Source organism: Marasmius oreades, chromosome 4, assembly GCF_018924745.1.
Source record: "Marasmius oreades isolate 03SP1 chromosome 4, whole genome shotgun sequence".
Taxonomy (NCBI): domain Eukaryota; kingdom Fungi; phylum Basidiomycota; class Agaricomycetes; order Agaricales; family Marasmiaceae; genus Marasmius; species Marasmius oreades.
This window is the reverse complement of record NC_057326.1, coordinates 1,828,596-1,854,002: the sequence shown is the minus strand read 5'-3', so window position 1 is coordinate 1,854,002 and position 25,407 is coordinate 1,828,596. Positions and strand designations below refer to the sequence as shown.

The following is a 25,407-nucleotide window of genomic DNA, read 5'->3' as shown; positions in this document are numbered from 1 at the left end:
CTGGACCACGCTTCATTCGGACTGACTTGACCTCAATACCTCACCTCCGTCCTGAAAATTAAAAGGGGAAAAATTTAACAATAAGGAATGGCCTCACATCTCCGCCCTGCTCTTTCTATAGCTCGCTATATGGTAAATCGGGTTACTTTTCAATCATTACACCGGTCCCGGTCGCGGGTATATCTGCAGTCCAGAATTTTGGCACCTATAAGCTTCAAAAGTATGTCAAAACTCTTCTGCATGTAGAGGATCCACTTACAAGTTTACTTTGATACATTAGGGAATGCTACATCGACTACGCCACACTCTACTGCCTCCGACCCCGCGGAGGTGGAAGCGTTACGATGTTTAGAGGAGGGAACTCAGAAACTCGAAGAGGGGGACGTCTTAGCCGCCAAAACTCTGTACAAACGGAGCGCAGAAATCAAACGCAATGCTAGTTCTCTTTTCAATCTTGGTGTCACACATTATCACCTCAGTATATCTTGATCCATCCTTTTCAAGCTTTCATTCACTCAAAACAGTTGACAGAGGAAGTTGACGAAGCAATCGCCGCTTGGAAAGAATCAATAGCATTGCAGCCGCAAAGTCCTGACGCCCATACCAGTATGTCTTCATGTAACTGAACTCGAGATCATTGTTCACATTCAGGACCGATAGATTTGGCCAGCGCGTACATCATTTCTCCTTTACCGCGTCCAGACCTTGCTTTGCATCATTTACAGCATGTCGATCGCATAATCTGACTGTCCTACTGCTAACAAGTATCATTCCAGCATCGCTTCTTCTCTATCACCGGAGGACCCCGAAATTGCGTTCAATCTTGCCGCAGTTTTGGAAGCCAGTTCGTGATTTAGCGTCTCGTCTTATTGTCTTTTTTCTGACCCTTGCAACAGCCGGCCGCCTAGAGGAGGCTTTAGAACAATACAAGCGCTCTAAAGAGTTCGGCGTTGAGCGTGCGGCTATGCACATCCGGAATGTGAGGCTTCATTGCGTGTGGAGAGAGAGGAAGATTGACAGGCTCTTCTAGATAAGCGCAAAAATACTTGGCAAAAAGATGAAGGAGGTGCAAACCGAATCGAATAAATCAGACAGTTGAGCTTGGATGGTCATTCTTGTCAAATTCGCAAGGTGAGAATGAACTTGGTATTACTCCCGATAATACAGACTGCGGACATATAAGATCGGTACATGTATGTGGCTCCCGTAATATAAGTCTGGCGACTTTCCGCCCGCAGTTCAATCGACGCTCTGAAAATAAGTAGGGCCACCTTGCCTCCTTTCAGGGAGTGTGTCGTTGTGAATGCGCGGTGACGAACTTCCCATGGCCGAAGGTTGCCAGGCTCCCCTTCTGCCTCGTCCACGATGATGCTGCGGCCGCCTGTGACTATTTTGCGGCATAGGATAGTCTGAATTTCTTCCCAAAAACATAGTCAGTGTATCGAAAGGGCCACGGCCTACAGCGTTATTCGGGATTGCGAGATGCGAAGAAGCTGTATGAAGGAGAGATCAAATCAGATGCAACACAAACGCATTATATTTCACCGCGTTGGGGACAGAATCAATGACCTACCGATGATAATTCTGGGAGAATACAACTGTGGTGAATCACGAAGTCGTTTGAGGATATCCGCGACGTCCGTTCGAGAGTAAACAGGTTCAAGGTAAGACATTGTTTCAATGGATATCATTCGGTCAAATCCCTCCTCAGCTTGGGGCGTCCGGAAGTCAGAAGCGAATCGCGCCAGAACAGATATCCCCTGCTCGACATTCTTAATAGTGGGGTGCGAAACACCTAAAGTCGAGAGGAGCCTGATCAGCATCAGGATGAATAACGGAGCTTAAAGTTAGAATCATGATTCACGTTTCCTGATCCTGGCGGCACATTCCTATATGGCGAAATGGGTTAATGACGACATATACACCTTAGGACTTCTCCTGACCTCATACGGTGTATTGAAAACAATGACCCATATTGAAGTTCCAGGGAATTCGCGAGCAATGTCAATCCAATACCGCCGTTGTCTGAACAAACAAGTCTTCAGTTCACACGGGTAACAAGAAGGGTGCTGTTCGAATGCATACGAAGCGTTAAAATTGGTACGATCTATACAGACCGACAAGCCTGTTAAAGCCGGGTGTCGTCAGCTTTTCAGGGACAAACTTGAATGGAATGGGAATCTTTTCATGCCACCTTGTCTTAACGACTGACGGGCAAGTTCTTCTACTGCTTGTCTATCTCCGAGGTCGTCTTGACTGCACCTCTGGAAATTCGCAAAGTGCCTTGCTAAAGCTTCCGCAAAGGTACTCTAAAAGGCCAGGAGTTGTATCGCACTGCGAGAGCATACGAGAAATCCGTACCTTTCCGGATCCAATCAATCCCACCAGAATGAGAACGACTTTCTCCTTAGTTTCTTCTGAGTGTTCCCCGTGTGGCTGGTCGACCATTAAGTCAGTTCCGGCCTTTCCAACTTCTGAGAATAACTTTTGGTTCCTCGCCAACTCGCAATTCCTTGGCAAGAATGTATTCTGAGAGTATAATCTCGTGAGATATGTCAGGCTGTCGAATGGTCTGAGAGCTGCTGCCTTGGGAAGTGTATATCAGAATGTATGTCTATACACGAGTCCACGAGTCATTGAGTCTGCTTACAGGAGATAGAATGTATGTGAATGTAGGGTTTGCGAGCTTCACTCGTTGACGGAGTTCGGTACCGACAGCGCAAGCTCTCAAGCGCCCACCGATGGGACTTCCTTCCATCTTCAAAGCTTCATCTCCTGTGCATCTCACTCATCCAAAGAAATTGGCTAGCGTATGATTATTCTTGGGATCATTCAACTAATACAATATCCAGCGTCCCATGATTACAAGCACTAAGGAAATTACTATGAAGTTGCGGTGCACCTAAAAGTCAACGACCACCGATAGTGGCAGTGGAGTCCCTGCGTACTTTCGCGTCCTGGGCAGCGGCAGGTAACCTGTTGGGATGCTCCGGGATTTTCTCTATTTCTTTCCTGGCTTCTTCCCATGCCTCGAGATTCTGACATTGACAACCTCTCTTAGACACGCGGGGACGGAACCAGAGTCAATACGAATGGCAGACGTACCTTCTTGCACCAATCCCTATGACTCCTTGCCATGCTAATCGCCATTTCTCTGATATCAGCCACTTTCTGTCTCTGGAAGCGATCCAGATCTACTTGTATTGTCGACGCTGAATATCTGAGGTCCTGTTCCGCTAGATGCAACGCGTCCTCAAGCTACGGAAGATATTAAAAGACCTGAAAGTCATCATATAAGCAAGCTCCCAAACCTGTGATATTTGTTCCCTGGTTTTGGATATCCCATTCCGTCTGGCTGTTTCGGGATCCACATCCATCATACCGTGCAAAGTATAACTAAGTGCATTGAGGAATCCCATGCCCGGCGCCCGAGTCCGCCGTCGTGCAGGATTGGGACCGGGATGAGGAGGCACCACAGACGAAGGTGGTGCACTGTGTGATACCTGCTCGTTGCCGTCGCTATTCTCTGTTTCTTCACTGTCTTCGTTTGGGGATACGGCCGGTGTACTTCTGCTGAGGCCGCCCCGACCCAATGCCTCTTCCAGACGCTGAGCTTCTCGTTCGCTCTTCTCCAATTCTTCAATCTGCTCGCGTTTGGTCTCCAGGGCGTCCTGCGTCATCTCAAACTGAACGTGTTTCTGATGACGATAGGCAAGCAGCTTCTTGATAATGGACGAAAACTGGGAGTATTCTTGGAGAGGCTCCGCCCAGTTTTGCTCTAATTCTTGAAGCTAAAGAACATGATTTAATAATAGTACCTCAACATAATCCCTGCTACTTACGAGCTTAGTTGTGGACATGAACGTAGCATCCACCGCCTGGCCGGTCTTCTCTATGGCTCCCGACAGCGATCCATTTTCATTGAGACTGAAACCATTCAAGGCAGCACCCAACTCTGAGTGGTCTTGGGCATAATCTAGAATTTGAATTGCTTGAGTGAAGAGAGCAGGATTCATGTAGAGGTGGTGTTTCACCTGACCACCTCTTCACGGTTCTCCGTGTGACTTTCTCCATAGGCCCACTAAGATGGACCGCGAACTTATTAGTGAAGGCTTCAGAATCGAGGAACCTTTGATCTGGCTGTCTTAATGGATGAGCGGCAGAGGGGTTTGGCAAAGCTGCGTAGAACTGGGAGGCATTCTGATCGGTCGGGTTGTGGGACGGGGCTTTCAAGATATTCTTTGGAAGGAGCGTTATAGGTGGAGAATTGAGAACTTCGGTCTACGAGGAGGGTAAGTGATATTAACCTATCTAAGAAGAGTATACCTCACCCATGACACTTCGCCATCCAAAAACCGATGGAACACATGCTCATTGGATAAAATAGGATGTCTTGCTAGTCGGTTCAGGAATGTTTGAAGCATTCGCTTTCTCCGAGCTATCATAGCCGCATCCTCTTTGGCCTTGCCCTGCTTGACCGCATAATCTCCAATGGTTTGTTTCGACGGTATTGGAGGAACAATGAGAGTCGGATAGAGCTTTACTAGACTTTGCCTTAGGGACTCAAATTCCGAGTAACGATGGCTTGCTTGTACAATCTGAGAGGAGTATGTCTGATGCAACAGCTCCCTGACGCAGTTCGAAGGTGCTCACCCCTGTTTTGATTATATAGGTGATATAAGGTGAAGCAGAACCAGCACTCGTCTTCAGTGCGTCAACAATCTGACATTCTTGTTCTAAAGGCCGCAAGGCGCAAAATGAATGAACTTGAGGCGCACCAAGATTTCAATTTCCTCTCCAGAATGCAGCGCTCTATCACGCTCACAACAGAACTCGGTCTTGGAGTTGGACTGAGGTTGCCTATGAGAGCCATGGGATGGAAACCGCCTGTTAGGTGATTTGGGCGAGAACTGGTTCGCAGTATTTGGAGGAGGTGTAGACGGTTCGGACACGTCGATTTGAGCAGTAGAAGATGACTGAGAAGAAACTGTCTCAAAAGGATTCTCGTCGTCGAATCCTTCCATTCGTGGTGATGAGTGTCGAATGACAGACACCGATGAGTCTCGCGCGTCACGTTCGGTGATGATTTGAGCTACGCCACCACGCGGCGGTTTCACCAGGGAACTGTGCCGTAAGCAGTACGTTCTGTAAATAATATTTACAACAGTATCTATCCAAACAGCCTGAAGCCCTGTAGTTCATCTGAATCTCGCTGCATAGCATCTCCAGATGTATAGTCTTTCAAAGCATTCTCAAATCCTTTTCCGAGAAGCGACGAGAATAGTTCATCAATCTGTTCTTCGTGCCATGCTCCCCGAACAGTTATGGGCACCATGAAATTTCTCAGTCTTTCATGCACCTCATACCTAGGATGTTCGAAAAAAAGTCAAAACTGACATCGTACAATACCGCGAAGATAACAGACCGCAGCTTTCTTCCTTTACTTGCTTTCGTGTCCACTTTTTTCCTCGCCTTCCTTTCTTTTTGTGCAAGCATCCAGTCGTTGGCTCCAAAGGCATCTCTGGCATCAATGACGTCCCTCAACAGCTGTTGATAAAAATCGGTGTCATCAAAGAGGTCTTCATCATTCTCCGTCGCGGTTGGGACGCCAAGTCGGGTTCCCCTCCCTCTCCAAACGTGCGTTCTCCCGAGGAGCTTTGTGTAATCTAAAAGATTTTCATCCATCAGTTGCACTGCACTCTTTATCTGATTGCGGTCCTTGGAGAACGCATTCCGATTGGCAGGGAGAAGAACGGATGGTGCTATCGCCTGTATTTTAGAGGACCATTTATTGAGGGTCTGAACAAGAGGAGGGTGATGTCTGTTCGTTATAATCAGATGGAAATTCAACACGAAATCCAGACATATGCGTACGCATGTTCAAAAGCGGAGAGTGAATCACTAGCATCCTCTAACTGTGTCTTATAGTCCGATATAGATCCAGATGCTTCCGTTCGCCTTCGCTTTCTCGGTGGTAAAGAGACGGCTTCCCTAGATACTGAGGCCTAGAATTTTTGAGTCGGCGTTCTAGAATTTGGACCAAAAGCGGATCACCTCTTGTAAATCAAAGAGTTCCTCCGATAGTGTAATTGCTTCCTGTAACATCCGAAGCAAAGATTCCTGGAAATGTGACGATTCTCTGAAGGTTGACCATTGATGTACCTAGAGATTAAGTATTCAGCACGAATCCAGAAACCCGACCGAGAAACATTACAGGTAATCGGTTAGCAGCAACAGACGCCTTCTGAAATCGTATTCGTGCATCGAGAAGACCATCCCATATTTCCTGGACCAGATAAGTTACACACTCCTGGGTAGGAAATGGCCGCTCACAATTTGCTTGGATATAGCCAATCCTTTCTTGCGATCGTCCTCCCGTGTTTTACGCAGCGTGGAAGTGACTCCCTCCGTTTCATTTGTTGCCTTCTTCTCATGGTCATGTTTTGTAGGTGTAGCCATTTTCTCTTCTGGTAATGAGTCTTCATCTTCTTCGTCCACTTCATCTTCGGAAGAAGCTGGTTCAGGTTCGTTTTCATGTTCATCATCCTCTACCCCTCGCTCCTCCTCCTCCTCCTCCTCAAGACATTCATCTTTTCCACCTTCCTCAGAGAAAAAATCTTGTTCTTGGAGTCGTTTACGCGACGTTCGTACACCCTCGTACTTGAGATCTTCCACACTGTCTTGAAGTTTTCGAAGAGCACTCGTGCTGAAACTTTGTGTTCAAAGTCTCTTCTACCACTATCCGGAAAAATACAACTCACCCAACATCCAAATAATGATCCCTCGCACCATCGATTCCTTGAATATCATCATCCTCGTCTTCGCGCTCTGCAGTCAAAAATTCCTCTGCGTTGAATTCTTCCGAACAGTTTAGCAAAAGTTTGGAATTGGCACCCAACTGAGCGTACCTGGAGGGGCTGGTGTGTTCAACTGAGCAATTTGCTGAGCGAGAGATAGTCCTATGAAATTTCGGGTTCAACTCGCCCTGAGCGGACATAGAGAACAAAAAGAAAAAGATCATACGTTGAGCCATGACCGTTACAGAGAGGAAGAGTGTCAAATTTCTAAGCGTCAAAAGTTGACGCCTATGAGCGCCTATGATCTGAAACAGGGTACGTTCCGCACTAACTATTGAAATAATAATAATCCCATAGTATGCAGTTAATTACTCTAGACAGAAATGGCGTGCGATGAGGTGAAAATTGCAGATACATAATATCAATGAGGTTATCGAGGGTTACCAGACGTCCGTATCGAATCGTTCGAGCACCACGTTAGCATCCTCTACATCTTTTTGGGCCTTCTTTCTCATGTAAAATATCGGACAGTCCTTGCTACTACATAAAACGTCCTGGAAATATTGTCAATGGGAATTCAAGATGGTAAAGTCTGAAGCTTCATACCTGGTGCAGGGAACCCTGGCATCGTTGACATTGCGTCCACAGTCGAGAGAATCTCACTTGAAGTTCTGACGCTTGTGTGACTTGCTTTTGATAGAGTTCCGCCATACGCGGTCTGCAGTTCTTACAAACAGCACCGTCCTCTATATATACATATACATGAGAACCACCCGAAACTGGAAAAGAGGAAAGACCAACTGTTCAAGCTGTTGTTAGCTCTCAGTGGTGTTTTGCAACCAAGACATGTGATAGTCTTGACCGCAAACTTCATTAGTCCACCCACGGTGGGAGTGGCGATTTGTATTGTTCGCGTATGGTCTCCCGATACTGAAACAAACAGGGGTCAGCCGAATGTATAAACTATTAAGGCTAGTTGGGTGAACGCACGAAGAGCAGATGATTTCTCCCCCAGAATCGGCTCAAAGATCCGCATCAGAGGTTTGGAAAGTTGATTATCGAGGTAATACCGGGTGTCAATGGGTATGTTGTTCTCGAGAACGAAGAGAGGGTCCTCTGACTTTTCATACGCTGCCGCGCCTGATCAAGAATTAGGTTCGAAGTCAAAAATCCCTCTTGACACAAATGGCTGAACTTACCCTTCATACCCTTAACAATTACGTATGCTACACGATCACCCAAAGCAGGCGCAGAACCAGCGTCACGTTGTTTCATTCGTTCTGCTAGTTCCACGTGGGCTTGTTTGGCAGCATAGTCTAATCTCCAATGTCAGCAATCAAATATTCAAGGTATATGAGAAAACGCACCGCTTTTGGACAATGCCTTCGTGATGACTAACTGCGACATATCAACCTTATTCTGTAGAAGGTCCGATATCGTTTGCTTCACGTATCTGAATAGTATCCACTCATTCAATGCTGGCGTAGGAAGGAATAACTAGTGAACGTACGCTTCAGCGCCTGGTACATCACGGTCAATCAACATCTTGTGCAAACACGTTTCGATGACCGTGGACACCAGGCGACAATTGTCTCGCCGCACCGTCTGTCAAAAGTTCAGCAACGTCCAAACGCGTACATAGGCCTCACTTACCTCTATTCCCTTAGAGTCCATCTTGTCGTATTTCTCTGGTCTGGTCCAGTAAAGGCCCGCATATCGCTTTTTGCTGATCAGAAGATACGGGAAGTACACCTTTTCGAACTCAAGCTTGATTGGTTTCACAAATTTCACGGTGACAAAGTCAGCAGCCTGGCTACCTACATTTGGCAATTAGCTTGGATGAGGGTGTAGAAGGGTAGCTCAATACCTAGCTTCATGACCGTCTCCAAATCTTTGGGCCCAAATCGGACCATGACTGAGTCAGTGTCACCGTAAATAACGGTCGCATCATAGGCGTGTCCGTTAGCTACACTGTACTCTGCTTCTACTTCCTATTGGTTGTGTAAAAAATGAGCTACAAACCTTGATCCCATCACGACTCACCGTTCTCGTTCTCTCAATCATCTGTCTACCGTACGCGGTGACACTCGACGAAATCGGCAGGCACGGAAGTTTTCCAATAGTAGCACCAGTGAAACCATAGACAGAGTTGGCACTAATCTGTTTTACAGGAAGTGGATCAACGGCTCTGTCCAGCTTGAGCGCGAAACTAACCTTAAGTGCAAGTTGCCGCCCGTCCAAAACAGCCCGCTTGAAGGGATCGGTTTCCTTTTTCAGATCGGCTTTGGCCCGCTTTCGCGCTGCGATCAGATCCTCGAGAATAGCAGGGAGTAAACCTTTTCGTCTAGTAGTCGTGGCAAAATAATCTTGAGAGAATATTAGCGGTGTCTACTTCAGCAAATGAGGAGCATACCATTATTAGGGGTCTGAATGTAATCAATGTCCTTGTCTAGTTTCAGACGTTCTATAGTGGGCTTATCCAACAGAGTCGTATAACATAGGTTGTGTGCCATCATGATAGATGGGTACAAGGAACTGAAGTCCAGTGTTGCAATGGGCACGTCGTAAAAGCCCTTACGAGGTTCGATAACAGTGGCTCCCTCATACTGCTCATCAGAACCTAAAAACGGATCAACGACGTATTCATATAGACCGCAAAGAAAAAGAAAACTACCTTCTCCTTTAAGGGCAGGTATCAGATATCCGTCTTCGTTAGCTCTACGGAAGAGCTGTGACAAAACCTTGATCGACTGGCCTCGGGAGAGTAGAAAGTTGAACGGTACACCGGTAACTCGGGCCATCTCGATGTAGTTAACGAAGCACATCAACTTGTCTAGCAGTCGTTGCGGAAGGTACGCGTCCTAGATGGCTTGTCATCAGTGATAGCGTCGTGCACCAAGCACTGAAAGTCAACCTTTAAACAGTATACAGCCAGTCGGCGACGGGACTCTGAGGTACCATTTTGTAATTCAGTGATCACTGAATGGTGCACATCTTCCTTCTGCTCCCCAAGAAACTGGGCACAGACAGAATTTAAGGAATAACTTCGCAATTTATGCTCTCGTTGCATGAACTGGAGAACGTCCAACTGCAGTCTACCATCCAGGATTGTTTCCTTGGAATCACGCTGGCCATAGGCTTTTGATGAGAAATGCGTATCCTTCATCTTTGTCTGCACGTCTAATGGGATGTCAATGAATGAGAGGATGTTAAGTAACATGGACGCACTCTTTAAACGCCCAAGGTAAGGAAATTTCTTGGCTTTGAGTGCTTCTGCTCGATCCATCAAATAAGGAAAGTCGAAATTGGAGATGTTGTAACCGATAACGAGATCGGGGTCAACCTCTGATACGAAATCTCGCCAGGCAACCAACATCTCGGACTCGTCTTGGAATGAAAGAACTTGAGAACCGATGATATGAGAACAGCTATTTAAAGTGAAGACATTTCGGACGAAAGGCTGAGAATCTCCTGAAACACCCATTGGAAGTTACATCGTGGTTCAGACTCGACAAGGTGTAGGCTCATACCTTGACGTGTGACCATGTTAGCTATCTGAATGACCGGATCTTTCGATGCTTCAGGAAATACACCTTTCCGACCCGCACACTCGATATCGAAGCTCAGGATGCGGAGGGGAGCTATTTTTGACCATTCACCCTCAGGTTCGTGAGAAACAAAATCGTTCCACCTGCACTGAACATTAGCTTCGAAATGAAGATGCAGAGAAGGGATCTCAAATACGTACTTCATTTCTATCTCGATTTGACAGTGAGACTTCTTCTTTTCTCGCGCGACGAGTTTGTATTTTCCGGCCGGAACTTCAATCCAGTTCATCCCGACAACCTGACGATAAAGTAAAGTAAGCTCAAATTTTGCGAAACGTAAGATATGGAAGAACCTTAGTGTCAATCATATACCGAAGGGTAAAAACAACGTTACTCTCAAATGTGGGATAAGATTCCCCTACTCGAACAGGGAACGCATTTCTGAAGTTACATTCATTGCGTTCGAAGACGCGTAATGAGATCAACGAGGATTAGGGTCTAGCGGTGTGGTTTAGTAGAAGCTGCACTCATCTCGAACTTTCGGTACCCATTTCGGTGAAGACACGGTAATCTTGATAAATGGAACCATGTCATCTCCTCTGTATCCCCATAAAGTGCGCCTTTTTACGATTTCCACTATTAAGACGGCACTTTCTCCGGTGAGGCTCTGATATGAAGCATGTCAGATTGTGAAGAGGGGGAGAGTATACTACTGACGTTGAGGTATTGCCGGAAAGCTTCCAAGTCTTCTTCCTGGAAAGCACGGGGTTGCGCGATATAGAAATATGGGAGGAAACCAGTGACATGTGCGAGAACGCTATGGCCAGTCTGAATCAAGTGAGACTCTCGAAGACTTGGTGAAGGAAGTAGGTTCACCTCTGTAACACCATACATTCTCATGATCGGTGGTCCATCCCCATAATGATCTTCAATGTCAATTTGTTGGAAGACTGGAAAGCTGCGTAGTTGGAACTGCGGAACGGAACTCGAGTGACATTACAACCCACCAATCTTGTCTCTTCGTTCGTTTATAGATGGGAGTGATGGTCGCGACCAGCAATTAGCACCACCTTCTGTTTCTGAGAAAAGATTGAGTTGTCGCGTTATGGAGGGCCAGACGATAACGTACCAGGCGCCTCGCCTGTCTCCTCCTTCAACTTCTCAAGGACATCCGCAAATGAAGGCTGAGACCTAGTTTGCGAGAACGATGGAGTTTCTATTTTTCGCTTCTTGGATGCTGGCTCAGAATCAAGCTCTGGTTTTGATCTATGTGCCAGTTGTCATTAGAAAATTTCGCGGGTAGATGAGGAATTACCTTGTTTTCAAATTTGGCATGTTAATAGTTGAAGATGTGAGCGGACCTGCCATTCGTTCCGAGGGGGTCGAGTGCGAGTGAAGGAAAAGGAGGTTCGCGAGGTAACGCGTCAAGATGTGGCACGCTGAAAGAACGGGTGTGAACACGCGACCGTGACCGTGACGAGCATGCTTCAGCGGGCCGCAGAAACCGGTTGGGAACCGGAGCACTAACAAAAGTCTTTTGTAAGGATGTAAATCCCTCATAATAATAATACTATTATTGCGGAGTAGAGACCTGATCCTATGGATGAATCCGCGTCGGAATGGAGGATAGCGTTGTAGAATTGATATCCTACTACTAGCGAGATTAGCCACAGTACACGCGATAGTAGACGGATTATCATAATGTGATTGCAAAGCAGACAAAACAAAACAGTAATAGTGAGGGAGCGTATATAGTTAAAAAGCATTGCCAGGTATTGAGTGATGGTATCTCTTCCCTTACGGAAGGACAGGGTATAAAAAAATATAGAATAGAATCGAGTATCATGACTGTCTTGCAACTTGAACACGTAGCAGTTCTTCGTCTAAGAACTAGAGGGACACTGTCAGCTTCAAAAGAAGATTAGCTTGATAAGAGACGCACTTTGTCCACTTCATCCAATTCTCTAAACGAATCGGCGTAGATATCTCTAATCGCGGGATGTAAGCTTGCAAGATCTATTGGCTTCCCAAATAACATCTCCTCCACTGGATCACGAGTTGCCGGGGTGTGGCGAATGACACCTTTGCTCGCTCTGTACTCAATGATTGCCATCATCTGTGAGACACCAAAGTCATCCTTCGGTATGAACGGCCGCCCAATAGGTGCCTTCTTCCCGGTATTGGGACTGGCAGGTTTTGGACGCTGGTGTCGCCCTTGCGGCTTTGGGGTACTTGTTATCGAGCGTGGCGGCTCGTACTCAACTGGAGAGGGCGTCATTGGTTGCGAGGCAGCCGTTGCATAACCTGATAAGTCTGACATGACCGATGCGATCGAAGGATTTCGCCTTGCATCTGGTCGTTGACCGGCAGCGCCAGTAGGAGTGACTGTGCCTGGACGCAGACCGGAGGGTGAAAGCCTTCCACCCACAGTAGATGCCGGAGAAGGTGAACGTTTTACCTGTCCAACCACCTTGGGTCCCGCCGTGACACTAGCCATAGAACCAGCAGGTGTTACAGAACGTGATCGTCCATAGGCTTCGACGGTTTCATCCAGAGAATACTGAGATGACGGTGATGCAGTGCGAACAAAACCTCCTTGCTGAGTTCCTTGACCGGAGGGTTTGAGACCAGGTTTTCCTTTCTTTATCCTTCCCAGGATTCTATCCAGCTTCTCGCTAGCGCCTGGCCGCCCCGTCACAACGCCCTCTAACAAATCTCTCTTATCTTTCTCACGCCGATGTTGATCCCCAGCGTGCCATTCCTCTTCCACGATATCACTGATATCGTATGCTTCACCATCGGGTTCAACATAGGAGTACCGCAAGTTATCATCGCTATCAACGCGAGCACTACGGAGTCTGGCGTTCCCTGGTAAGAGAACGTCAACACCACGGAGAGAGTTGGCTTGGGCAGATAACATAGCACGTTGCGTAGCCCTGAAAGCTTCTCTCTGAGCCGCGATGATCTCCTTTTTCTTCGCCTGTTGATCAGCAAACCCACCTGCACCCATAGGCGAGATGGGAGCACTATCCGTTCCCCCAGATCGGGTAGATGAAGCTATCGAGTCCCGGTTCATCTGCTGATGTAGGTTTTTGAGCGCGAGTTCATCCAAGGGGGCAGACATCCGATTCTTGTTGGTAGAAGTTCTGTAAGATGTGGCTCGCCTCAAGACAAACACAGGATCGTCCGTGGACAAGTCGTCCATATTTCCTAGTATTTGAGTAGAATCCATCGACCGGCGGTGGAAATCTTTAGAGCGCTTGTCGCGATCTGTGGTGCGGAAAGTCGGTGGACGGGGATAGGCATCAATGATACGGCTTGCTGGAGACAATTCCCTTTCTGATGAAGACGTCAAATATTGGATTGGCTAATTCACAAAAGGAATAGAACTTACCAGAGTCACCCATAATCGCGGTCAACCCATACCTTACCCGGGCAGCACTACTCCTACGCTTCGTCCATTTATCCTCCACCTCGTCACCGCCATCGACCACACCCTCTAATATTCCAAATCTCTCCAGACCCAACTCAATGACTTCAGCGACGGTGACATTCCTCGGGAAAACGAAAACTTTTCTCCGGAAATTCTGAGGGATGGATGAATTCGTTGCGGAAGTATTGGAAACGGATGAAGCGTGGGAATGTCTTCTTGAGTCCCGCTCCCGATCTTTGTGAGTGCCTTTGAAGACAATAGCCTCCGTAACAGTATCAAACACCATGTCGTCAGGAAGGTCTTCTGGATGAATGACAAGTTGCAGAGCAAACTTCAAGGGGGAAGAGAGTCTCTCTAACGCAGGGTGGGATGGTGCTAGGTGTCTGCTCGAACCAGGGCCAGATGGCGACAAGAATCCTCCAGAGTCAGAATCTCCCGTATTACTCGAGATAGAGGTATCAGCGGCAACCATGGTCTCGTCTTCTTCCTCCGTACTATACCTCTGATAAGCTGCCAACTCATCATACTCTTCATCTTCCTCGGGATAGACACCTTTCTTGTGCAGGTAAAACTTGACCGCCGAATCATCGGTGAAATCATTCATAGGTAATTTCTTGATCGCAGGATGCATGCTCAGATTACTCGCCACAGAGCTGATAGATCCAACGCTACTTCTTTTGACCTTGGGTGTCGCCATGACACCCCCGCTTCTTGAAGCTAATTCACGCTCCCGTTCCTCCCGTTCCCTTTCTTCGCGCACGATTCTGGCATCCTCAACGAGCGACTCGAAAACAACCAGTGGTTTCTCATCCGATTTCAGTTTGACGCTTGCTCCACCTTCGATCTGCTTGATTGTCAAATAGTAAAAACAACTCGGGCCCGTCATTTTCGCCTTCTTAACATGAGGCTCATCATTATCCTCCTCCTCCTCATCCGTTGAATGACCATCCCCGTTGGGTACATTAAGTCGAAACCTTTGCACAGCCTGACCGACCAGCTCGCTCGCGCTAGTTTGCGAGTTCAGCAAAACGGTCTTGAAGGTTGCCTCGGTCTCCTCCTCGAGCCCTCTGCCTGCAAAGATCCTGACGACGGAGAGCTCTGTTATGGGCTGACCTCCCTGAGCTGCTGCAGAAGATGGCGTCGCAGACGAAGGTGAGGTCACGTTTATGGACGAAATCGGATGTGATGCTAATGCCTCAGGCGTCAGAATCAACGATCCGGGTCTTTGTCGTTGCATCGGGGGTGCAAGGCCACTCGACTGGGATTGAGCAGCGGAGGTAGCGTCTCGATCCCGACCCCACCTCCCACCAGTATTAACCACACTGGCACTCTGCAGCCCATAGTTGGGTACTAGGTCTGGAGGGGTTGCGGGGGACCGATTCAAGTATTGCTGATATAAGGCTTGCTGAGCCTGATCTTTCTGTCTCAGGATTTGAGCAGCCGGAGAAGATGTTAGAGATGAAGGAGGAGTTGAAGTTGAAGATATCGCCGAGCTCAGGGATCCGAACGAAGTCGACCCCGCGGTCAAGCCTGCTGATTGGTGATTTTGAGGGGGCGTCGAAGGTACAATGAGTGGCTGCTGCTGCTGCATAGCCATAGCGGTCGTGGGCGAAACCATGCCACTCTCAACACTTACTACAACACTGCTCCCAGAAGGTCGTCGACCACTTTCTTCTGAAACTCTTCCTGCATTATTGGGTCCGACAATGATATCGGCTTCCATGGATACTGAGGATTTGGTATCTTTTCCACCGGGTGTATCCCTGAGATCCTTCGACCCCTCCTTCTTATCCTTCTTTCGAGTGAACAGCCCACCAAACATGCTTGATTTCTTCTTCTTCTCCTTCCCATCTTTATCTTTACCTAACGAGTCGTCCTCTACAGACCCTGATCCAGAATCTATAGAACGGGTTGTCGAGTCAGAGCGATCTCTCTCTTTGCGCAATTTTCCTCCACTAGTTGTTGGGGCTGACTTGACTGGAGCGGAGGAGACGGGACTGACTACTCCTTTTGCTCGTTTCCTGGGATCCTCAGCCGCAGGATTGTCTTCATCGTCAACTCGCCTCTTTCTGTCATCAATAGAATAAGTCGCAACTTGTTGTCCCTCAAATACATCCTCCCGTACAATGGTCGGTGTCATAGTTAACTTGACCGTCTCGTGGGTGCTGGACGAATTTGAGGGCGACGATGGATTGACACTGTTCGGGCTGCTGTCGAATTCGGAGAAGGGATCCGTAACGAGGCGACGTTGCCCGTTCTGGCCAGTAGATATAGACAACGGAGTAGTAGAATTGGATGAGCCGGTGGGGGAGTGAGAGGTCGGTGACACGCGTTGTTGTTCAGTAATCCCATTTCGGGTGGGTGATGGCGAGGCTCTTACTAGCTGCTGTTGCGGTGGTAGCTGGGACTGTTGACGCTGTGCCATTTGTTGTGCTCTCAACTCCTCTGCTGCAGCGTCGTCCCACTTCAGTTCATCGTCAGGCTCCGCTAACGGTGAGTGGTGTGCACCAGACTCCGCCTCCGGTTCACTTTTCGCGTTTATCCGATCCAACACCTCCTTCTCAACCGCCTTCTCAGCTGCCAGCACTGGGTCTTCCTCATAATATTCACCGACGTCATACTCCTCTTCGTCTTCGTAGTCAAATTCGTCCATATCTTCTTCAAAACGCCATACTGCAGGTGGATAGCGGTGGAAACTGCGGTCGACGTTGAAATCAACGGTCTTGGTCTTTTCAAGGCGTGTTTGAGATGGAGACTCTGTGCGGCCTTGCCGAGAGTTGTTGATGTTTTGACGGAGACGATCTTGAGACTGTAATAGACCGTCTTGAAGTTCAGCCTGAGTTGCAGATGCCAGCTAGAGGTGCAAAGGAGTAGTTTAGAGAATGTAAAAGATTTCGGATTTAGAACTACTCACGTCGATATTCCTATGTTTATTCAACCTGGCCAACCGTTCAAATGGAGTTTCAATGTTCTCAGCGGGAATGTACCCGACCTCCTGAGTCTTGAGAACCCTGACAAGCCACCAATAACTGTTGCTGTCGTCCATTAAAAAGAGGGAGTCCCCCTTGACAACATTGGCCTGGCCTTCGACAGTAGCGGCAAAGCTATGAAGAGAATAAACAAGGTCGAAGTCGATAGATTCGTTGGGAATGGATAGCGAAGATGACCCGTCGTCGTCGTCGTCCATGATGTCGTCGTCTTCTATGTAGTCGTCACGGTCCATCTCGCCGTCAGAGTCATCTTCGAGGACGGAATGTTCAGAGTCATCGGCGGTTGGGGACGTTGTGGAAATCATGCGGTTAGGAGAGTCGGTATGAATTTGTGCACGGAGATCGAAGATGTCTTCGCGCGTTGCCCTGCGAATGTCCATCATTGTCCAGGCTGTAAGCGACAGTAAATTTTACCACGAGGCAGACTCCGCCCGCAAATGAACTAACTCCATTTGTTTCTACATACATACAACGAGCTTAACACAGTAATAACTTGAGGCTTGAATCTCTCGATATTCAAGGAAACAGTTTCTTCAACACGTCGATCGTGTCTTGGTACGTCTGAGCGGTATGTCCAATCGTTCTTTCGTCGAGGAAGATTTCATAGTCATTACCTCCCTACATGAGGACGGTTCAGTATTCACTGCGACTAGATCTTCAGCGGACATACCGGGTGAGTTTTGTCACCAAAGAAGTGTATCTCTTCAAAGTCTTCATCTTCGACATGGCGTAAACAATACGTCTTGTCCCAGCCCGTTGGGAATACATCGAAGGATATTTGTCCACCGATGGAAAACGTCAATCCGTAATCGGGAAACTTTTCCTTCAGTACCTTGACGAATGCCGCTCTGACACCATGCACCTATATAAAAATTGAGAGCAGTTCGGGATGCAGGAGGTTGAAAGAACCTTGTCATACGCCTCGAACTCATGTCGTTCTGCAATGCTGATCCAACAACATTTGTGTAATGCAGCAGAAATCAGATGTCTATTTGACTCACGTTGCGTTACGACCAATAGGACTGACATTGATCATCCCGTTCCTAAATTCCACAAACGTCCCGCTTGAAAATAGGCGTTAGAAGAAAGCGATTGGATTCATGGTAACACCCCAGACCGTTTGATGGGTATATCCAAGTCAGCAATGTAGTGGAGTATAAAGTTGACGAGGGGTTTATATTTCTCTTCACCCAGAAGCTTGATGAATGACTGAGATGCAAGCGGTTTACCCATTTTGTACGCGATCAATCCGTTCTCAGCAAATGCATAATCAAAGTTGTCAATGGCTAATATGTAGGACAGCGAGAAAAGGTGAGCAACGGCGATGAGTAAATCAGTCTAACACGTACCTTTACTGCCCGCGACAGACAGCTGCTCAGAAATCTTGACAAGATCAGAACCCCCAACAAAACCAATGACCGCTTTCTTCCTGAGTTCTCGAAGAGCGTTGATCATGTCTGGGTGTGCAGCCTACTTGGGATGAAATGAGGGAGATCGAGCACGATCCAGGAACAATGTAATACCTGGCGAGCAGGAGTGAGAGGGCCATCAACATCGAACAAGACGAGTTTCTTGTGAGGCCTGTCTGCAAAGTCAGAAGAGACCATTTCTTAAACTTGGTGGCAAGTTGGTGGGAAGGCTGTAACCTTGTGAGAAGTTGAGGCGCGTGAGTTCGTTGTGATCACAGCCACTGACATCCCTTGATCGACGTTGCTCAGCGTTTGCTCTCGGTGAACTTGACGTCTCTCTCGTTCTGCCAGCGACACACCATCAAAAAAATCGAAAAATTGAAATTCCAGACCGCCGCTTCAATATATACATGAAGAATACCAGTGATGACAAATCAACTAACCGTGGCCAGTCTTGCAAACTATCGGAAGTGGAGGTGGATAAATATCGAGACGAGTATCCCTGGAATCCACTGGGTCCGAAGGGGATGTAATTCCTATCTATCTATCTATCTCACTGTAACGAGTTGACTGCAGCTCTCTCGCTACCGTCAGCATTATATGGCGTCAGGTTATCGGCACTAGGTTCATTACCTCTCGGTGTGCTTTACACCACATTCTCAAGGTCGAGGGCCCTTCGAGTGATAACCTCAAACGTGCGACTGTCTCTCAGCGACTATCCCGCTGTTCTCATAGCCTCCGGTCATTTATAGTTGATCTGACTCTCAACACGGCAACAAAAGTCTCCCCCTCGACCCAGTCTTCGCTTAAAGAGCGCCTCCCACTTCTCCATAGAGATCCTCGGATGTACAACTCGAAAGATGATTATTCGGAGTTCGCTTCCTCGAGCTCGAACACCCTGTCGATGGCAAAAATCAATCATAGCACGTCTGTGCATCTGGGAAGGGAACAACGCAGCGAACCAGTCAAAAGACTCGATTCGACTATCGCTCGCGTTATCTGCCTCGGAACCCTATACCACAACAGTCGTGTGTTACCTTTGGGGCAGGCATCGAATTGGCGAGATCGTGTAGGTACAATCCCGCTAAGTTTTCGCTAATTAGACGTCGTATTTGCTTCGTATCCTTTCGTTACTCTCTTTGACCAACACCAGGGACGGAGGCTTTGAAGAATTCTGATCGTGAACCATCACCCGATGGGTGAAAGTCTCGTGTTTACGGTACAGTTCTGAGACCACAACCATAGAGACGTGAAGTATCTCTAAATGAAGCATAAAGATAACTTAAACTATTCGGGCAGAAGTCGGAACAATAGAGGCAGTGACGATCCTTACAAAGAGTAAGCTAAAGGATGGCCCAAAGTCCGATTGATGACTCTAGTGTTCGACGAAGGTATGTAAACGAATGGAATGGAGTTCCAAGAACATGGACGAAAAAGACAAAGGTCCGTGCTCCATTGAAAGACGGTATCGCGAAGGAATTACAGAGTGGATAAGGATCAGAAAGGAATATACGACCGATTGACTGGTCCTTGGGCGAGCTTGACAAAGGCTGTTGGAAGACGATCAATTGTCTAGTACCCAGATGACGGATGCTTCTTCAGGCCTCTGGAGATGGAGTTGCGAGGCTAAGGACTTGAGAGACGAAGACGATTCGTCAGCCTCAGAGTTGCTCACATAGGAAGTGTCGAAACTGTTCGGTGGCGACAAGACGATTTCTTGAAGGAAGCCATCGTCAATGGCAAGGTGATGGGGGTCTCGAGTAGCGAGAATGGGGTTGGAGAGAATGGGGACAGTTTGGTAGATGAGAGCAGTACATTAGATATGTGGGACGGCGTTTATATGCAATTCAGAAGTGAGAACGAGCGAAGGCTTTCGGTGGAGACAAGGTCAAATGGACGGGAGAGAAGAGCGTAGCCGAAGCAAAGCGTCGCGGCTTGGTCTGTCCACAGTCCAATGACCACAGCATGGAGGTGGCTCATTTGACATTTTACTTGCCATATCCTCCCTTTCTGATGCACCTACTTACATAGCACGAGCAGCTCTATCTGCAGAGGCCCTACAAACTAGGAAGAAACGGGAGGAAACCCAGATAGCTGCGTACCTTAACCTGCATCACAAAAATCCGGGGATTGGGATAATGGATTATCATGACGTGCCTGTGATATCTTATCCCAGAATCAGTATCATTTCCCTGCCAGATGATGGGATACCTTATTTTGGATTATACTGGATTAAAACCACGGGGGTAAACGCTAATTACGATGGCTCCTCATCTGCTGTTATCACTTATCTGACGACCTACCATCAAATATAATGTAGATATGACATGATATGACATTATCATGTTTGCCCTACACCGGGGCAAAAAAAAATCTGTAATGCTCATTTCGGCGTAATTATTTCATATATGGTGCACTTGATGTTGCTATATCAAGGATTTCTTAATTTCTGTTTCTGATACCAATTGACGTGACTGCAAGCTATATATAGAGTAACATATTATAATTATTATATTTTGGTTTAGTATATTTTACGGTTTTTAGAAGTTAACAGTCACATGCATGCAGTACCGAGTAAGTTAGTTCGTACTTACAAGTACTATTTTGTTGAAGGTCAAATTTAGGCCTGGTGCTAGCGATTTTGATTGCGTTACGCGCGCGCGCCGGCCATACCTACGACGTACAGGTTCATCCCCACATTCAAAATCTGAGTTTAGGACATGTAATATGCACTCATCTACTACTCTACCTGCTCTACAGGTGATGATCCTGAATATTATACAGTTCTAAGATGGTCACTGCTGATACATCTAACAAGGCCAACAAAGGCACCCCCTTGTCCTAATGTAGAAGCCCTACATTGAATGATACCCCATTAAATTTTGTGGCATGAAGGACTCCCTGTCACAACCAGCTTATTTTATTTATTACATCAGGCAAGCTATAGTCATTATGAGATAAGCAAACAAAAAAATTATTGGGGAGTTGTACGCTATGATGACGAAGTCAGAAATTCGGGAGTGAATGAACTCCACATTATTTCCTTTTGGAGATCATTCAGGGTTTGACAACTTAAAATATTCATACCGGATAGATGATGGAAAAATATATTGACTTGGTAATCTGCCCGGCAAAAGATAATGAATGATATTGGAGTATCTGGTTTCAACGTCCTGACACGTGGTGACAAACTGTGTAACAGTATATCACAATTCGCGATTTTTTGTGATGTGACTAAAATTGTTCTGGGAAAGGTCTGGCCGTATAATCCCAGTCATTTCCCGAAGACTGGCACTCACGATTATCGTAGAAAAAGAAGAAAGAGTATTCAAAGGGAGCTTTTGACCTCACCACCTCTTTTTACTCGCGATAATCCCGAGTTCTATTGAAAGCAACAGGGTGCAAGGCTGTTAGCCTGCATGCACAATGGATGACTTACTTTGTAGGACTTGAGATGATAACTTGTTTAGAGTTAAGAGGTAGGATATTCGTATAGAACAGCCTGTCTTTACAGGTCGTTACTACCTAGCTTTTATACTACTTTGTAGGTATAATAATAGGTATGTCGTGCTATGTCGTGCTAAGCATGTCTGTGTGAGTTAGAACTAAAGATAGTATCTAATGAATGTGTCTGAGTAACAAGGTTCTTGTTATCTCTAGAGGTCATATAGCTATTGGTAGATATAAGTAGATGTGAGAGAATGCTCAGTCATCTACTGTGAGTTCTATAAGCTATTGGTAGATAAGTAAACTATCCATGTGAATGATAGTGTAAATATAGTGACAGACGTATGTACATGAGTAACTACTAATGTCTATGGAGTCTTGTGTCTAAGTCTTGTGACTGACACGGTCACATGTTAAACGATAAGTTCAACACTCCCCCTCACTGAATTCATATAGTGTAGAATTAGTGGAAGATTAATCCAAGTTCTTTACGGCATTTTTCGAACTTGACTTTGTCTAGGTTCTTCGTGAGAAGATCTGCAGGGTTTTCGGTTGTAGGAGAATAGAAGAGTGTAATCTTCTTTTCGGTGATGCATTCGCGAATGTGATGAAAGCGGATGTCCATGTGTTTGGTTCGCTTTTCTTGTACTTCGTTACTGCTTAAGAATAGTGATCCTTGATTGTCGCCAATTAGTGGAATTGACTCTAATGGGAATCCTATTTCTCCAAAGAGGTTTTCAATCCATCTGATTTGTCTAGCACAGTCAGATAGTGCCATGTATTCGGCTTCCGTAGATGATAATGCAATGGTCTTTTGTTGGTGTGAAACCCAACAGACTGGTGCGTTGGCAAACTTGATTAAATATCCAGTGTGTGATTTTCGATTACTAGGGTCTGTTGCCCAATCTGAGTCGGAATAGGCCATGAATCCCATGTTCGACTTTCCATCGTATGTGAGTGTATATTTGGAAGTTCCTCTAAGATATTTGAGGATATACTTTGATCGATCAAGATGATCTCGGGATGGATTTGCGCCATGCTGTGATAGTTTGATAACAGCATGTGCAATGTCAGGTCGTGTTCCAAGCATGAGGTAAAGTAGTGATCCTATTACTGATTGGAACTGTGATCGAAGTTTTGGATCTGGAGTATTTGTGTTGGTAACTGGTGTGTATCCACCAGGTAATGGTGTGTTTGCTGATTTTGCATTTGTCATATCAAATCTTCGGATTACTTTTTCAAGATAGTCGCATTGATCAAGATAGATTTTTCGATTTTTGCGATCTCTCCTGATTCTCATTCGAAGAAATTCCTTCGGTTCTCCTAAATCTCTGCATTCCCAGACTTTCATAAATTCCTTCTTCTTTCTATTGAGAAGGTCCTTGTCGGATCCCATGAATAGGGCATCATCGACATAAATGATGGCAATTACTGTTTTGCCGTTTTCTTGGAAGATGTATACGCCAGCATCTGAAGCGCATCGTGTGTAGCCCATTTTCATCATTGATTGTGTACACGTATGCCACCAAGTTCGACTGGCTTGCTTCAGGCCGTATAATGCTTTGCGTAACTTCCAAACCTTGTCTTTATCCTTGACGAATCCTTCTGGTTGTTCCATAAAGATTTCTTCCTTTAACTCGCCATATAAGAAGGCGGTTTTGACATCGAGCGCTGAGATTTCCCAGTCTTCTAGTGCTGCTAATGCCAGAAGTAGTCGTACTGTTTCAAAGCGTACAACTGGTGAAAATAGTTCGTCGTAATCTATGCCTTGGATTTGTGAAAATCCTTTTGCTACTAATCGCGCTTTGTAGCGTCCATCCGACTTCTTGTCGAATACCCATCTACATTTAATTGGTTTTCTGTGTGTAGGACGGTTTACTACTGAAAACACTTGTCTTTCATTTAGTGATTTCAGTTCTTCTCCACAAGCTTTCAGCCATTCTATCTGTTCCTCCGGTGGGCGTTTGAGGATTTCAGAATAAGACCAGTCTTTGACTGTATCAAAATCTGGTTTGATAGCGGATGAAAGAAATGTTTTAATGAATTGTTCTCCCCCTTCCTGAATAAGTCTAGTCAGAAGCTCTTTCTCGGAGTTTCCTTGCTCAGGAATGACAGTTTCTTTCGGTTTCACTGGTATCTTTTCAGGTATTCCTAGTGGATTAACTGTCTTTTGCCAACTTCGCATGCCTTGTTCTTGGTTTTCAAGGGGATCGCCTGTATAAACGTTTCCTTCTTGTATTCGAGGTATGCGAATTCTAGGTTCGACGTCTCTAGGTGGCAAAGGATCTCTTACTTTCTGAGATCTCTTATGAGTTCGTGGAGGAGGTTGTGGAGGATAATTCTGTTCATGAGGTTTTTCCTGAGGTTGTTCATCCTTTGGAATATTACATTCAGGATCCGCTATAGGAGCCTCATCGTCAGAGTTATCATTGGGAAGGTTCCAAAATTCGTCAAAAGCGTCCTTTTGGTTGGAATTTGGATGGTGATCATTGTGATCATGACCGTTATAAGGATATTGGGAAAAAGGCGTAGAGTGGATTGGTTTGGAAGATTGGTCTATCTCGATAGATCCAGGTGCTTCCTGTTTGCATTTGGGAAACCATGATTCATCAAAAGTAGCATTGGGGCTAACAACGATAGAGTTGCTAGTAATGCGCATAAAACGATAAGCTTTCGATCCTGGTTCATAGCCAATGAAGATCATTGCTTCTGATCGTGGTGTTAGCTTGTTTTTGCGTACTTCTTTATGATTATGAACATAAGCCCCACAACCAAACGTTCTGAAGTATGAAACATCAGGTTGTTTGTTGCTATAAATCTCTACAGGTGTTTTCCATTCTCTGGAATGAATTGGAGTTCTGTTGTATACATGAAGAGCCGTCTCAATGGCAAATTGCCACCAGCTTTCTGGTGCACAGGCTTGCTGTCGAAGCGCCTCAGATTTGTCTCGTAGCGTTCGATTGAAACGTTCCGCTCGTCCATTTTGTTCATGTATGTGCGGTGCAGATGATTGGATAGAAATTCCATGTTGTTTGAAGAATTCATCTGAGTTCCTAGAGAAGAATTCTCCCCCTCGATCGAAGCGTAGCTTCTTGACTTTTAGATTGGATAGGTTTTCCACTAATGTCTTCCATTCTTTTAGCCTTTGGAAAACATCGGATTTGTTTCGGATAGGGAAGATCCATCCTAATGAGGAAAAGTCATCGATCATCGTTAAGCAATACTTGTTTTGTTGATATGAGTGGGTTGGAAATTCTAGTACATCCGCATGAACTAATTCTAATTTCTGAGAGGCGCGTTTGTTAGAAGATGGGTATGATTTAGCTGTCATCTTTCCTTTCGCGCAACCTCTACAGATTCCTGTAGTTGGTTCACGAATCGTGGATTTGGTGAAACCTTTGCATGAAGTTTGACACTTGCGCAGCACATTGTAAGATGCGTGTGCAAAACGTTTATGCCAAATAGATGAATCTATGTTTGCAAGAGAAGCCATTATGATTGAAGGTGATTTCTCCTTGGAGAGTACCTTTCCATCAACCCATTTGAGATTATCCGTTTCACTACTGGGATATCCAGTTAGGATTTCAGAATGATCTCGTTTGGATCTGAGAGAAGTTGCTCGATCGTAAGATAAGGTGTAGTACCCTTCTTGTTCGATCTTACCAGTGGATAGTATTCGATATGGACTATGGCATTGGTACATGACTGGAAAAAGTTTTATGACACATTTGTGGCCGTTGGGTTTATGACATTCTATGAATACTGTGCCAACACCAGTAATAG

General features: G+C 46.1%; 7 protein-coding genes across 8 annotated transcripts; 1 reads left to right on the top strand and 6 right to left on the bottom strand.

Moving 5' to 3' along the window:
• The first annotated feature begins 34 nt into the window (after positions 1–34).
• E1B28_007432 (uncharacterized protein) lies at positions 35–1,241 on the top strand. Of its 2 annotated transcripts, XM_043152170.1 has the most exons (7): positions 35–220; positions 281–478; positions 532–606; positions 661–724; positions 777–844; positions 897–979; positions 1,031–1,241. In XM_043152170.1, the coding sequence occupies exons 1-7, from the start codon at positions 88–90 to the stop codon at positions 1,097–1,099; spliced, it is 690 nt and encodes a 229-aa protein (XP_043010256.1). In that variant the 5' UTR covers positions 35–87; the 3' UTR covers positions 1,100–1,241. The 2 variants fall into 2 exon arrangements, with proteins under 2 accessions (XP_043010256.1, XP_043010255.1); XM_043152169.1 differs by having other exon boundaries at positions 661–844.
• E1B28_007431 (uncharacterized protein) lies at positions 1,240–2,758 on the bottom strand (the record flags this gene model as incomplete). The annotated part of the gene is made up of 8 exons (XM_043152168.1): positions 1,240–1,493; positions 1,574–1,795; positions 1,865–1,889; positions 1,944–2,025; positions 2,086–2,125; positions 2,195–2,309; positions 2,362–2,586; positions 2,651–2,758. 8 exons carry the CDS (start codon positions 2,756–2,758, stop codon positions 1,240–1,242), a joined length of 1,071 nt encoding a protein of 356 aa, XP_043010254.1.
• Positions 2,759–2,909: 151 nt separating this feature from the next.
• On the bottom strand, positions 2,910–5,024 carry E1B28_007430 (uncharacterized protein; the record flags this gene model as incomplete). Its single annotated transcript, XM_043152167.1, has 8 exons — positions 2,910–3,038; positions 3,106–3,258; positions 3,312–3,791; positions 3,843–3,976; positions 4,035–4,281; positions 4,332–4,598; positions 4,654–4,722; positions 4,779–5,024. The coding sequence occupies 8 exons, from the start codon at positions 5,022–5,024 to the stop codon at positions 2,910–2,912; spliced, it is 1,725 nt and encodes a 574-aa protein (XP_043010253.1).
• Positions 5,025–5,170: 146 nt separating this feature from the next.
• Positions 5,171–7,033, bottom strand: E1B28_007429 (uncharacterized protein; the record flags this gene model as incomplete). Its single annotated transcript, XM_043152166.1, has 9 exons — positions 5,171–5,366; positions 5,426–5,821; positions 5,875–6,005; positions 6,055–6,162; positions 6,215–6,286; positions 6,334–6,706; positions 6,762–6,858; positions 6,909–6,959; positions 7,024–7,033. The coding sequence occupies 9 exons, from the start codon at positions 7,031–7,033 to the stop codon at positions 5,171–5,173; spliced, it is 1,434 nt and encodes a 477-aa protein (XP_043010252.1).
• An 86-nt stretch (positions 7,034–7,119) lies between these two features.
• Positions 7,120–11,787, bottom strand: POL3 (DNA-directed DNA polymerase delta). The gene is made up of 24 exons (XM_043152165.1): positions 11,661–11,787; positions 11,475–11,611; positions 11,353–11,424; positions 11,222–11,295; positions 11,063–11,173; positions 10,877–11,012; positions 10,699–10,817; positions 10,546–10,643; positions 10,328–10,488; positions 10,026–10,268; positions 9,712–9,977; positions 9,472–9,658; positions 9,211–9,417; positions 9,012–9,163; positions 8,841–8,957; positions 8,665–8,788; positions 8,451–8,614; positions 8,308–8,402; positions 8,165–8,250; positions 7,997–8,113; positions 7,788–7,937; positions 7,599–7,727; positions 7,404–7,543; positions 7,120–7,351 (listed from the first exon to the last, which is right to left on the bottom strand). Exons 1-24 carry the CDS (start codon positions 11,711–11,713, stop codon positions 7,238–7,240), a joined length of 3,252 nt encoding a protein of 1,083 aa, XP_043010251.1. The 5' UTR covers positions 11,714–11,787; the 3' UTR covers positions 7,120–7,237.
• Positions 11,788–12,187: 400 nt separating this feature from the next.
• On the bottom strand, positions 12,188–17,151 carry E1B28_007427 (uncharacterized protein; the record flags this gene model as incomplete). The annotated part of the gene is made up of 4 exons (XM_043152164.1): positions 12,188–12,235; positions 12,288–13,684; positions 13,740–16,632; positions 16,693–17,151. The coding sequence occupies 4 exons, from the start codon at positions 17,149–17,151 to the stop codon at positions 12,188–12,190; spliced, it is 4,797 nt and encodes a 1,598-aa protein (XP_043010250.1).
• Positions 17,152–17,284: 133 nt separating this feature from the next.
• On the bottom strand, positions 17,285–18,375 carry PMM1 (Phosphomannomutase 1; the record flags this gene model as incomplete). The annotated part of the gene is made up of 7 exons (XM_043152163.1): positions 17,285–17,386; positions 17,439–17,630; positions 17,678–17,714; positions 17,770–17,832; positions 17,886–18,054; positions 18,118–18,238; positions 18,292–18,375. The coding sequence occupies 7 exons, from the start codon at positions 18,373–18,375 to the stop codon at positions 17,285–17,287; spliced, it is 768 nt and encodes a 255-aa protein (XP_043010249.1).
• Between the last annotated feature and the right edge of the window lie 7,032 nt (positions 18,376–25,407).